The sequence below is a fragment of the Brassica oleracea genome, chromosome C7, assembly GCF_000695525.1.
Source record: "Brassica oleracea var. oleracea cultivar TO1000 chromosome C7, BOL, whole genome shotgun sequence".
NCBI lineage: Eukaryota > Viridiplantae > Streptophyta > Magnoliopsida > Brassicales > Brassicaceae > Brassica > Brassica oleracea.
The window spans coordinates 24,376,023-24,388,201 of record NC_027754.1 but is presented as its reverse complement, the minus strand read 5'-3'; the positions used below and the strand labels follow the sequence as shown (position 1 = coordinate 24,388,201).

Genomic DNA, 12,179 nt, shown 5'->3' with positions numbered 1-12,179 from the left:
AACCAAACATATTCTACCCAAGTTCTTCTTTACCCATGAGTTGCAGAAAGCTGGAGAGGTCAACGTCCTTCAGATCCGGTCTAGTGAAAACTCAGCCGACCTCTTCACCAAATCATTTCCCTCTTGCACATTCAGGAAGTTCACGCAACAAGATTGGCACGCGTAGACTCAAGGACCTTCAGTGATGTCCAAATCAGGGGGAGTAATGTGTGTTGTACTCTTTTTCCTTTCTCTGGTTTCCCTTTTTACCACATTGAGTTTTGGGTTTTCCGGGAGAGGTTTTAATGAGGCAACATTAACATGTTACAAACTCTATATGGTTATGGCATCCAAGGGGGAGTGTTATGAATCATGAAGTGGATGGTCCATAACCTAGACCATACAAGTTCAAGACTAGAGTCCATTGGGGGTTTACATCCAGCCACATAGAAGACTCATTCAACCTTAGTCTTTATGAGTTTGACCATGTCATTATGTAGAGTATCTTTGTAATCAATTCTCCCTTTGACTCCACCTTGTATGAACCACTATATATAGTGGTATAAGCAATAAAAAATATAAAACACATTCTCACAAATCTTCTCTCAAATCTTAACATTTACATTTTAAAATGGAATCTAAAAGATCATTCTAGTAGACAATATTAAGTGAACAGATGTTTATTTTTTGAACCAGCCCTTTCAAGTGAACAACCTGCTCAACAACTTTTGATGACACATCCTTTGCAAGAACCCCTTCTATGAGAGGGAGTTGGCGGGTAAGCTGAGGATGTGCTGCAGGACGAGACGTCTCTCCGAAGAAATGACTTTGCTGAACCTATCCGTATGTTGACCTACTTCCTTGATTTTCTCCGTAAGCCCTTCTACTTTCTTCTTGATTTCTTGCATCGCAAGTCTCGTCGCCTCCTCATCTTCTTCTCCTCCTCCTCCTCTCTCCACCGCAAAATCAACAGTCTCCAGAATAAATTTCAACTTTATTCTCAGATTTTCAACTTCCAGTCTTATGCTATCCGTCGCTATTCTGTTAATTTTCGCTCCGGTCTCCACCTTCGGGACCAACTCCCTCTGTCTCCTGACAGCCTTTTCGTACTTTTTCCACATCCCGTTACTCCATTTTCCGACAACCTCGATCGACGGGGTCAGTCCAGCGGCGACCGCAGTCAACACTATCGGCGCGCTCAATGCCGCCTCAGCCACCGATAAGATAAGAACGGAGACGAACGCAGTTATGAAAACCACGTTTGAAAGTCTCCTCCACGTCTTTAGATTCCTCTGTTTCTTGTCGAGCTTTGCTCTCAGCTTACCCAATTCCTCAAGAAGCAGATCCTGCTCCTCGCACACCGACTCGTACTGAGTCAACAACTCTCCGTCGAAAGGATCTCCCACGGCTTTAAACTTATTCAGCTCCTCCAAGGTTTTCGCGTACTTGTTCCTCTTCGCGTCCTCGGATTCTGCCTCGAACTGCTTCACCGCGTATCGGATGATAAGGCGGCTGTTCTCTGCTATCTTGACGCAGTTCTGGACGGTGTTGCAGAAGTCTAAGGTCTTGGAGGTGTTTTTGAAGTAGACATCGACCAAAGAAGTCAGGTCTTTGTTGTTCCTGACGTCTTCTCTGCTTTCGATGATCTCCTTGACTACGTCTCGGTTGAGGTCGAGCATAAACTCGTAGACCTCCATGACTATGAGTGAGCCTTGGGATATAGACTGGGACTTGGCCTGATCAGCGAGCAACTTCATGACACTATTTGTTCGCTTGTGAAGGGAGGAATCAAAGGTTTTGAGGTCGGAGTCTTGTTGGCAAGCGGATGTGTAGTACTTGAGGTCTGATGAGTATTTGGAACTCATATCTGTTCGGACCAGGGAAGTGTTCTTGTTGATAGAATTTGGTTTGATGCAATTCATAAGAGGAGAGAAGAGCCCACAGAACACCATTTTATACTTACTGCTGCTGGTTGGGATAATCTGAATGGAAAAAAAAAAAGGAAATAAGAAAATGAAGAAGATCAGGTGAAGGTGAAGAGAGATACAGAAAAAATTACTTGAAAACTTGGACAAGAGAGGAGGATGCGAGATTTTTTTACTTGTGCTCTGACCAATTCTCTATATATATCTCCAAACTTTAACAGTTAGTCAACCTTGTACATGGACACGTAATAGGCTCCGGTCTTTTTATATGTAGTCCTGTGGAACAAGTTGTCAATAAAAAAATATATTGCGTTTCGACTTGGTTTGTCAATATCAACTTATTATCAGGATGGGGATCAAGATCTCAATGTCAAGATTCCCTGTGTTTCTCTAATGCTTTATGAGTGAATAGTACCTCATGGTTTGTATCTACTAGGGGTTTGGCCAATCTCACTACACAAGAAAGAATCCAAATGTTTCCCTTTTAAAAGTCTTTTCTTTCTCTCTCTATCTATTTCTCCGAGTTCTTCGGATTAATAATCCCCATAGACAGAGAAGATCAATAATGTAAGCCAAATGTCTTCAACATATAGTCAAATTATTATAAACAAAGACCAACCACCACAAAGGTTAAGTCAATATTTTAAAATAGTTTTTATATGGCCACAAAAAGGGGGACCACCACCACATATGTAGTTACGTTTTTTCTTGAACATTTCTACTTTTGATATTGGTGCTTTTCGTTTGTTCACCCCGTAATCCATAAGATGCAGATAGATGCTCGTTTTGTACATTAAAATGTTACACCTAGATATATTATCCAGCTGAATTTTCAAAAATTAATCTCACATTCTCACCCAAACGAGGGTGAATCTTGATGGTGCATCTGGATGCAGATGCATTTGGTTCAGTCCAAAATGATAAATGATAAAAATAACTTTTTAAAACAAAAATATTTTTTCAAACCAAAAAATCCTAATTTGTTTATAGATACAATTTCCCGCCAAAACTGCAATTGCGCCAATTTTCTCCCCAAATCCGTAAAAACGCATTTTCCCGCAAAAACACATTTTCTAGCAAAAACGCATTTTTCGCCAGAGCCGCGAAAAGACAGTTCCCCCAAAATCGTAAAACACAAATTTCTACCAAAATTGTAAAAACGCATTTTTCGCCAAAACCATAAAACACTTTTTCTCATCAAAACCACAAAAACATATTTTTCCGCCAAAACCGTAAAAATGCTATTTTCCCGCTAAAAATGTAAAAACAAATATATTTTAGTCATTTATTAACAAGTCCACTTGGATGCAGATGCAAGTTAAAAAATGAAAGCAAACGAACATAATTGCATTCAGATGATTCATTTGGATACATAGACGAAATACAGAAACGAACAACATCCAAAGGAAACATCTAGATAAAACATCTAAATAGACCATCTGGATGCAAGACGTACAAACGAAGATGGCATTATGTCATAGTAAAATAAAACTAAAACTTTGGGACTCAAACAAGTCCGGCTTAAGTTTGTGATTTGCCTCCTTCCGCGCGGATACATTCTTTCCACAACTCTCTCGGGGTAGGTATCAGTAGTCATCAAATATCTGACTTTTGAATATTATTTCCATTTGTGTTTTACATTATGCTGTGAAGCCACCGGCTTAACAGATACCAAATGTATGTGTGACATACCGCAAAACAGGTTTCAAAAAAACAACTTTTGAGTGATTTGATTGGAAGGAAGAAGAGGAGAGAAACAACTGGGTTGCTTCTTCTGTCTGTCTTTGACTTCTGTCTTCTGTTGATTTCCATATTAGTAAGTTTGACTACTTCCACTCTTTTTTTATACTATTAGGTCTAAAGTCGAATTTCTATTTTATTGTATGAGTATCTGCCTCTTATATCAGAAAAAAAAAGTTGATCACTTGATTGTAATGCATGTGTATTCATTCATGAACACAATAGTGTACGTTAACAATATATTGTTTCGTTCACTAAACAATATCTTGACGGGATGAGGTAGTTCACTTGCTAAGGATCCCGTGGGCCAATTGTCATGTTCACGGGTTCGACGCCAGACGGAGGCGAACTGCCCATTCTGTCACCAAATGCGGTACTGGGTGTTGGGCCTTGTCTCCAGCCCAGGTAAAGCCCTCCCGGGTGAAGTGGACCGCTGCCTAACCGGGCCCAGGGGAATGATCCACGTAAGTGGGGAACCCCTGGATTATCAAAAAAAAAAAAAACAAACAATATCTTGTTAACAATATCTTTTTTTTTTCTTGTTAACAAAGCAAGTGTTCACTAATGCTTGTTGGCAAAGAAAACCAAGATTCAAATGTTTTTTTCCCTCGTCTAAATATGAAAGTCAGGCTTTATTTTACCCTATCCGACTGGAGAACCATTCACGAGAGGTTCTACGTATGGTATAGGTAGACGATGCTGCATTGTAAACACACAAAAGATAAGCTCCTTTTATCAGTTATGTGTGGAAAAAAAAAGAGAAGAGGCAACTCCAGGCAAGTTATGGACAATGGGCAGTTTACAGTGGTAAAGCAGGCTCCATAATAAGGATACGCACAGGTATCTGCATATGCCGGTCTTATAATCAACTTGAATTGAAAACTTATTGGTAAAATATCAATTTAAAATGTAATAGAAATATATTATGTACATAGTAATTTAAAAACCAGTCCTTTCAAATGGACAACCCATAGGAGGCCTGAAAAGCCTAAATTAAAATGCCATAACCAGTGATAGAAGCCCAACATAGTCTTTAGAGAACAACCTGGTCAACAACTTTGATGTCCCCATTGATGATTTTTTTTTAAAGGCAAGTTCCCTTTCTAGGAGACCGAGTTGGTGGGTAAGCCAAGTATGTGCTGCAGAACCAAAAATCTCCCGTAACCAATGAGTTTGCTACACTTAGCCGCACTTTCACCAACTTCCTCGATTTTGTCCGTAAGCCCATCTACTTTCTTCATGATTTCTTGCATAGCAAGTCTTGTCGACACCTCTTCTTCTTCTTCCACAGCAATCTCAATAGTATTCAGAATAAACAAGATCTTAATTCTCAGTTGTTCAACTTCGAATCTTATATTCTCAGTCGCTACATTATTAACTTTCGCTCCGGCTTCCACCTTTGAAACCAATTCTGTCTGTATCTTGACAGCCTTTTCGTACTTGTTCCACATCTCGTTACACCATTTACCGACAACCTCAATCGGTGTGGTTAATCCAGAAGCGACTTGGATCAACACTTGCGGTGCGACCACTGCCGCTGCAACGACCGATAAGACAAGAATGGAGACAAACGCTGTCGCGAAAACCACATTCGACAGTTTCCTCCATATCTCTAGATTTCTCTGTTTCTTATCGAGCTTTGCTTTGAGATTACGCAATTCCTCCAGAAGCAGGACCTGCTGCTCGTATACCGACTCGTACTGAGTCTCAAACTCTCCTTCAAAAGGGTCTCCCATGGCTTTGAACTTATTCAGCTCCGCCAAGGTTTTTGCATACTTGTTCTTATTATTATTATTATTATTATTTTCTCCAATGCCCACCGATTCCGCTTCGAACAGCTTCGCCGCGTATCGGATGATAAGCTTGCTAATTTCTGCTTTCTTGACGCAGTTCTGGACGGTGTTGCAGAAATCTAAGGTCTTGGAGGTATTTTTGAAGTAGACATCAACCAAGGAACTCAGATATTTGTTGTTAATGACATCTTCTCTGCTTTCGATGATTAAGCTCACTACATCTCGGTTTAGGTCAAGTAGATACCCGTAGACTTCCATGAGTGAGCCTTGGGATATAGATTGAGACTCAGCGAGCGACCTCATGACACTGTTGGTTCGCTGATGAAGTGAAGAGTCAAAGGACTTGAGGTTAGAGTCTTGTTGACAAGCGAACGTGTAAGACACTCAGGTCTGATGAATATTTGGAACCCATATCTGTTCGGACCGTTTTGACCAGCGAAGTATTGGGTCCGTTCTTGTGAGAACTTGGTTTGATGCAGTTCATGAGAGGAAAAGGGAGTCCACAGAACACCATTGATACTACGTACTGCTGGTTGGGGATAATCTAACTGCAAAAAGCAAAAGGTTGTGTTCTAATTGCATGCATACACACCAGAACAGACGAGTTAAGAACAAAACTTTATTAAAGAAAAGGAGATTAGAAGCAAGATGAAGAGACATACATAGCAAAATTACCTGAAAACCTTGGCGAAGAGAGGAGGAGGATGTCGAGATTACTTGTGCTCGAACCAATCCTATATATATATATATATATATATATATCCCCAAGCTCAACAGTTAGTCACGTACTAGGATTGGGTCTTTTTTTCTTTATATGTTTTCCTGTGGAACAAGTTTGTTAATAAGAAATGTATTTGCGTTTCGACTTGGTTATTCAGTTTGTTGCACTGTCAGTCTGTCAATATCAAATTATGTCAGGTGGGGGGGACCAAGAGCCTCAATGGCAAGATTCCCGGTCCGGTCTTTCTCTTGCTCCCACCAGTACCGGCCATTGTAAACATGAATACGATTCTTGTAACTGTGATATCATCTTTATGAGTGAATTTACCTCAGCGTTTGTATCTACGAGATTTACTTGGCCCATCTCCTTACACCAAGATTTCATATGCTTCCGTTTAACCAGTCTTTTCTTTCTTTCTCCGGATTAATCCCAGAGACAGAGAATAAGATCAATAAGGAAAGTCCAAAAGTCTACTGATATATTATAAACAAAAACCATCCCAAAGGAGCCCTCCCAAACTTGCGCCTTAAGTCAATATTAAAAAAAAAGGTGTCCGTAGGGGGCCGGCCATCACATTTGTAGTTACGTTTTTCTTGAACTTTTCTAATCATTATCTTTGTTTCATGTCTTGATTTCTCAGGAGCAATCTCATCACCTCTCCCACCTGTCTACTCTCTATGTCTTCATAAGAAAAAGAAAACTTTAGTGACTAAACCACGTCAAGCTTAAGTTTCTAAATGGTCTCCCTTCCGCGCGGATACAACATTCTTTCCACAAATCTCTAGGGGTATCAGTAGTCATCAAATGTCTGACTTTTGAATCTTATTTGCAATTGTGTTATACTTATGTTGTGAAGCCATCTGCTTAATAGATATACAAGAGCTGATACAACATATATGTGTGACATACCACAGAACCACTTCTTCTTAGAAACCATCTGTTTATATCTATAAGGTCTATTCTCACAATGTGATAGCCTCAATCCTGGGAGAAAAAGTGAGGCAAAAAAGTAGCTTAAGATTCAAACTTCACACATATCAACTTACAAGTTTCCTTGCTCTGAAAGATAGCGATTGAGTGATTGATTGGAGGGAAGGAGAGGAGAGGAACAACTGAGTTGCCTCTTCTGTCTGTCTTTGACTTTGTCTTTTGTTGTTTTGCCCTTTAGTAGCGAGTTTGACTTTTCCACACTCTTTTTTTTTTATTACTCTAAAGTCGAAACTCTATATTATTTTATGGGTATCTGACTCTCATACCAGTATTATACTTTAAAATCATGCGTCAGTCTCTTACTAACTAATACTAGTTGATTGTGTATTCATGAACACAATACTATACGGTGGAAAAACACGGTCCATTTTCACAATAATTTATGCAATTCGCACATATTCATTGTGTCTAAGGCCTCACAGGAATCTCCATATATTTCCTCTCTAAACTTTTCCTATCACACAGACACCGTCCCATCATGGATTATAAATGAACCTGGTTTTGGACATACAGCACTTGTATATTTTGACTAAGGGGAAAAGAGAGAAGAGAAAGGGGTGTGAACTGTTGCAAGTGTTTACTAATGTTCAATCTAAAAATATCTTGGTAACCAAAAAGGTTGCAAGTGTTCACTAATGCTTGTTGGCAAAAAAAACAAAAAACTTGAAATGAAGATCGGCCTTTATTTCTCTATCCGACTGGAGAACCCTTCACGAGATTTTCTACTTATGGTAGAGGTAAACAAAGCTGAAGACAAAGAAACCAGCCATCTGCATTGAAAGCACAAAAGATCTCCTTTATCAGTTGTCGGTGTGAAAAAGAGAAGAGTGAAAGTATAGGGAGGGGGGTTTACAGTGGTAAAGCAGGCTCCATAATAAGGATACGCAGTTGGGATAAATCTCTCATACTCATTGTGTCTGTAAGGCCTCACAGGTATCTACATATATCCTCATTATTATTTTTACGTCACGCATGTCTTTTGTCTAGAAAGTCAGTAAAATTTTTTTAATAAAGATATAGTTACTCACCTGCTTTGAAAGAGATAATGTAGTGTAGCCTAGCTTTTCATATTCAACCTTAAACTGGAATACACCATACACATCAGGAACCTTGAATGATGTATGAAATAGACCCTGCAAAGTACGCAACACCAAGCAAAGCTGAGTTGCAACTTCTAAACATGGAGGAAGAAACTTAAAGTCCTAACAAACCAAAAAAAAATAAGAGAAGACTCTGTTTTGGATCAGAGAAATAAGTCACCTTCTTGTCTGTTGACAAGGTTTTCAGAACATATGGGCTCATCATGTAAAACTGAACCTGCACATCATCAGCTACATACGGTTCCCATCTCTTCCCTGACCACTCGAGTATCTCCACAGAAAATTCCTGCCATAAAAAAATAGCCACATTAAAAGCTTCCCGCAGATACACACTAAACTTATAGGCAATTGTCACTTTGGGTGGGTCAGAAGATGTAGAAGAAACCATACCAGGTCATCCTTTATCCTATATATTGCTGGCTCATCTGTTTCTCCAACCCTGTGGTGTACAAGACTACCAGCCTGGACACATAAGCTAGGTGAGGAACGTGCCCATTAAGGTAAACAGATCTCTAGCTACCAAGGTTGAGAGGAAAGAGCAAAAACAAATAATAAAGCCTCTGCGTATACCTTAAGATGACCTCTTTCGTGGAAGACCCATTTGCTTAGTTCAGTCACGAACTGTTCGTTGCCAGATTTTTCATATCTGGCACAGTTTTACATACGATCAGTTAAGTTTCTTTCAAAACGAAGCATAACATCTATCCTTTGACAAAGTAAAGATCCTTAAATCTTCATAGCTACAGATCATGTACTTACTTGTTTGGACTCCCAGCTTTCTGGACACCAGATCTGAATAACCTGCCTCATGCATACAAGATCTCTGAATCAGAAACATCCATATGCATGAATTGCGTGAGAGATACAATTAAAAAACTACTCACTTGTCGCTAAACAACTGCAACGAGCCTGAGATCACAACCCTAGCATTGTTCCTGGCCTGCAGTTTTAAAATACACATCAAAATCTGTGAGCTCAACGCACTGGATGAAAATAATCTTCTCAAGTGTAGAGTTGAGTACAGCTAAGAACATGATCGTTTAGAAACATCAAATTATCCAAGGGTGCATATACGGTATCTGGTTACAGGAGAGAGAGAGACAAACCTGCATGACGGACACTAGCGAAATAGCAGACCCAGTGAGCTGGGGGGGACTCGACAACTTCGAGCTCGGGTTAGCAGAATAAGCTGAGGGAGAAGCTGAAAGAACTTTCAAAACCTATCAATGGAGTTAATGCAAGAGTTAATGCTCACATCAAGGCATAGTAATTCATAGGAAGACACATCAATATTACACACTTATCGAAAACTATTTCTTGGACTCACCAGATTGTTGGTAGGGTTCAATGAATGTGCAACCCCTCTGAAGAGCACAGGAGCCTGTTATCCAAAAAAACAAAACACATTAAGTATCTCTACTCATAAGCCCTTAACATCCCATATATTACACACATTATCTTAAAACCAAAAGCACACAAGCCACTTATGATGAGTATAAGTCACATAACTAAGCTTACAAAGCAGAGAAAGTTACCTCAATCTTGGTTTTTCCTAGAATGGCATGGGATTTAACTAAATCGTCTGCAGCAATCAAGGTGTGGTCTCCGTCAACATCAGAGACAGAGAAGCTGGAATGATCAATAACCATAGCCGAAGAATCCTACGGAAGACAAAAATAGCTAATAAAATAAAATAAAAAATCATATCTCGCATTTCGTTCCAATGAAGAAGATAATGAGAGACGAACCTCATCGAAATCAACCCCACATTCTAAGGAAATCCCGCGAATCAGATCAGACGCAGAAGTATCCGCCGATAAGATCAAGTCACGACCCGAATCAACGAAATCAGCTATGGATTTCGAATCCAGTGATCCTCCAAACCCTATTACACAAGAGCAAAATGTCCAGATCGCTTCCCAGATATATATATATATATATATATATATATGCAAAACTAGCGATCAGGTAGCTCAGATCTTACGCTCTGTCGACGGGGCGAAGATGATGAGCCCGTCGTACAAGTACTGGCCGTACCGTTGAAGCGCGAGCTTCGAATCTTCAGCTAGCTTGAAATCGAGATCGAATCCACGCGATTTGAGAGTGTTGAAGAAGATGGAATGAGAGGATTTAAGTGATAGATCGTCGAGCAGAACCAGAACCCGCCGATCCGTCGGATTATCGACGGAGAAAGAGAAGCTAAGCAATGGAAGAAGGAATAATGAGATCAACGCGACGGATCTCGAGAGGTTCATCATATTTGCGACCTAGGGTTTTTTCACGGGTATAGAATGAATCGCCCAGTCTAGAATAGATAGTGAAGAAGAAGCAGACCCGACGACGATTCGTATCGTAGCTAACAACACCAGGCGTTGACAATTACGTACTCAGAAACGATGTCGTCTTCTTACTCATTAACTGGGCCAAAACTCAAAACATTTAAAAGGCGTTAAACTAATGGGCCTAGATGATATTGTAATTGGGTCACGACGACCCGTTCTCTAAAAGTAGCATGGGCTTCAGCATGGTTCAGAGTGTTAGACTCTTTGGTTACATCAGATTAAAGATTTTGTTGGTCAGTAATAAGTTTAGCACTTGTAACTTATGAGTTCACGCGTAAGTGTATACGGGATTTTCCAATTAAACAGTAGTTTTAGAATATGATTAAAACTCCATCCAATTTACGTTATTTTCTTATATCAAAAAGAAAGAAAACAGTGAACCAATCATTGTGGCAGGTGATAAATTGATTGGGGCGGGTAATATTGTGACATATATAATAGATCAATTGGACCGCCTCCTTGCAATTTATTTAATTTGCGTAATATTTGCTACGACGGTCGCGCCAAATATTCAACTACTAAGATCAATTATTCAATCATGTCAAAAAGACTACAAGTATAATTTAATAGAGAAACTAATTAAGAAGACCATATCTTATCAGAGCCGAAGTCCGACCACTCTATATAACAAATCACTGATATGATTTAGGTGCACTTTTTACGTAAGCACGAGATCGCCTTGACTTACCACTTAACAAATTATATATTTTGTTTCATTAGAGATATCGTGAGAAGGAAGTAAAATATATAGTTTGTTAGAAGTTACACATTGTCTATAAATAAGCACTAAGTTTCACCTCCGATTTAATTTATGATTAATTTGATGATATCCTTCCTTAGAGTTTACTTTTAACCATCTTGCATGGAATCATTCAACTTTGTTTTAAATATATAATTTGGTTAGAAGTTACACATTGTATACAAAATAGCACCAAGTTTCACCTCCGATTTAATTTATTACTAGACCCTGACCTTCCTTCCTTAGAGTTTACTTTTAACCATCTTGCATGGAATCATTCAACTTTGTTTTAAATATATAATTTGGTTAGAAGTTACACATTGTATACAAAATAGCACCAAGTTTCACCTCCGATTTAATTTATGATTAATTTGATGATATCCTTCCTTAGAGTTTACTTTTAACCATCTTGCATGGAATCATTCAACTTTGTTTTAAATATATAATTTGGTTAGAAGTTACACATTGTATACAAAATAGCACCAAGTTTCACCTCCGATTTAATTTATTACTAGACCCTGACCTGCGCGCCAGCGCGGGTATGAATTTTCGGTTTATGGTTATTTATTTAACTAAATGATGTATTTGTAATATTTGATGTATTATATTCACCAAGTAAATAATTTTTTTGGCATCTTAAACCATCTATTTATGATGAATATTCGATATCATATACAAAATTGAACAAATAGACGTAATTAGAGAATTGTAGACGATATATAAAAACAATGGTTATTAATGTAAAATATGAAGAAATATTATATCATGACTTAGTATGGCATAAAAGATTATAAATTAGTTATACATGTTTATAGAAAATAAAATGATTTTTAAACTTCTATGAAAAATT

At 38.7% G+C, this 12,179-nt stretch overlaps 3 protein-coding genes across 3 annotated transcripts; all 3 read right to left on the bottom strand.

The window, feature by feature from the left end:
- Positions 1–551: 551 nt before the first annotated feature.
- Positions 552–2,117, bottom strand: LOC106304773 (UPF0496 protein At5g66660-like). The gene is made up of 2 exons (XM_013741165.1): positions 2,039–2,117; positions 552–1,961 (listed from the first exon to the last, which is right to left on the bottom strand). Exon 2 carries the CDS (start codon positions 1,929–1,931, stop codon positions 738–740), a length of 1,194 nt encoding a protein of 397 aa, XP_013596619.1. The 5' UTR covers positions 1,932–1,961; positions 2,039–2,117; the 3' UTR covers positions 552–737.
- Positions 2,118–4,747: 2,630 nt separating this feature from the next.
- On the bottom strand, positions 4,748–5,951 carry LOC106305587 (UPF0496 protein At5g66670-like). The gene is given in 2 exon segments (XM_013741944.1): positions 4,748–5,815; positions 5,817–5,951. Coding segments are annotated over 2 exon segments (1,203 nt in total).
- A 1,676-nt stretch (positions 5,952–7,627) lies between these two features.
- LOC106301426 (dolichyl-diphosphooligosaccharide--protein glycosyltransferase 48 kDa subunit) lies at positions 7,628–10,606 on the bottom strand. Its single transcript, XM_013737817.1, has 13 exons — positions 10,233–10,606; positions 9,997–10,133; positions 9,784–9,909; positions 9,576–9,629; positions 9,355–9,468; positions 9,133–9,188; positions 9,008–9,049; positions 8,819–8,894; positions 8,639–8,710; positions 8,409–8,534; positions 8,177–8,281; positions 8,002–8,085; positions 7,628–7,918 (listed from the first exon to the last, which is right to left on the bottom strand). Exons 1-13 carry the CDS (start codon positions 10,504–10,506, stop codon positions 7,871–7,873), a joined length of 1,314 nt encoding a protein of 437 aa, XP_013593271.1. The 5' UTR covers positions 10,507–10,606; the 3' UTR covers positions 7,628–7,870.
- Between the last annotated feature and the right edge of the window lie 1,573 nt (positions 10,607–12,179).

Excerpts from the sequence above, each read along its gene's own strand:
- LOC106304773 (XM_013741165.1), bottom strand. The coding sequence starts at position 1,931 with ATGGTGTTCTGTGGGCTCTTCTCTCCTCTTATGAATTGCATCAAACCA.
- LOC106301426 (XM_013737817.1), bottom strand. The coding sequence starts at position 10,506 with ATGATGAACCTCTCGAGATCCGTCGCGTTGATCTCATTATTCCTTCTT. Across the intron at positions 10,134-10,232 it reads CTTCGCCCCGTCGACAGAGC|GGTTTGGAGGATCACTGGAT; the intron begins GTAAGATCTGAG and ends CTTGTGTAATAG. Across the intron at positions 9,630-9,783 it reads TAGGAAAAACCAAGATTGAG|GCTCCTGTGCTCTTCAGAGG; the intron begins GTAACTTTCTCT and ends TTTGGATAACAG.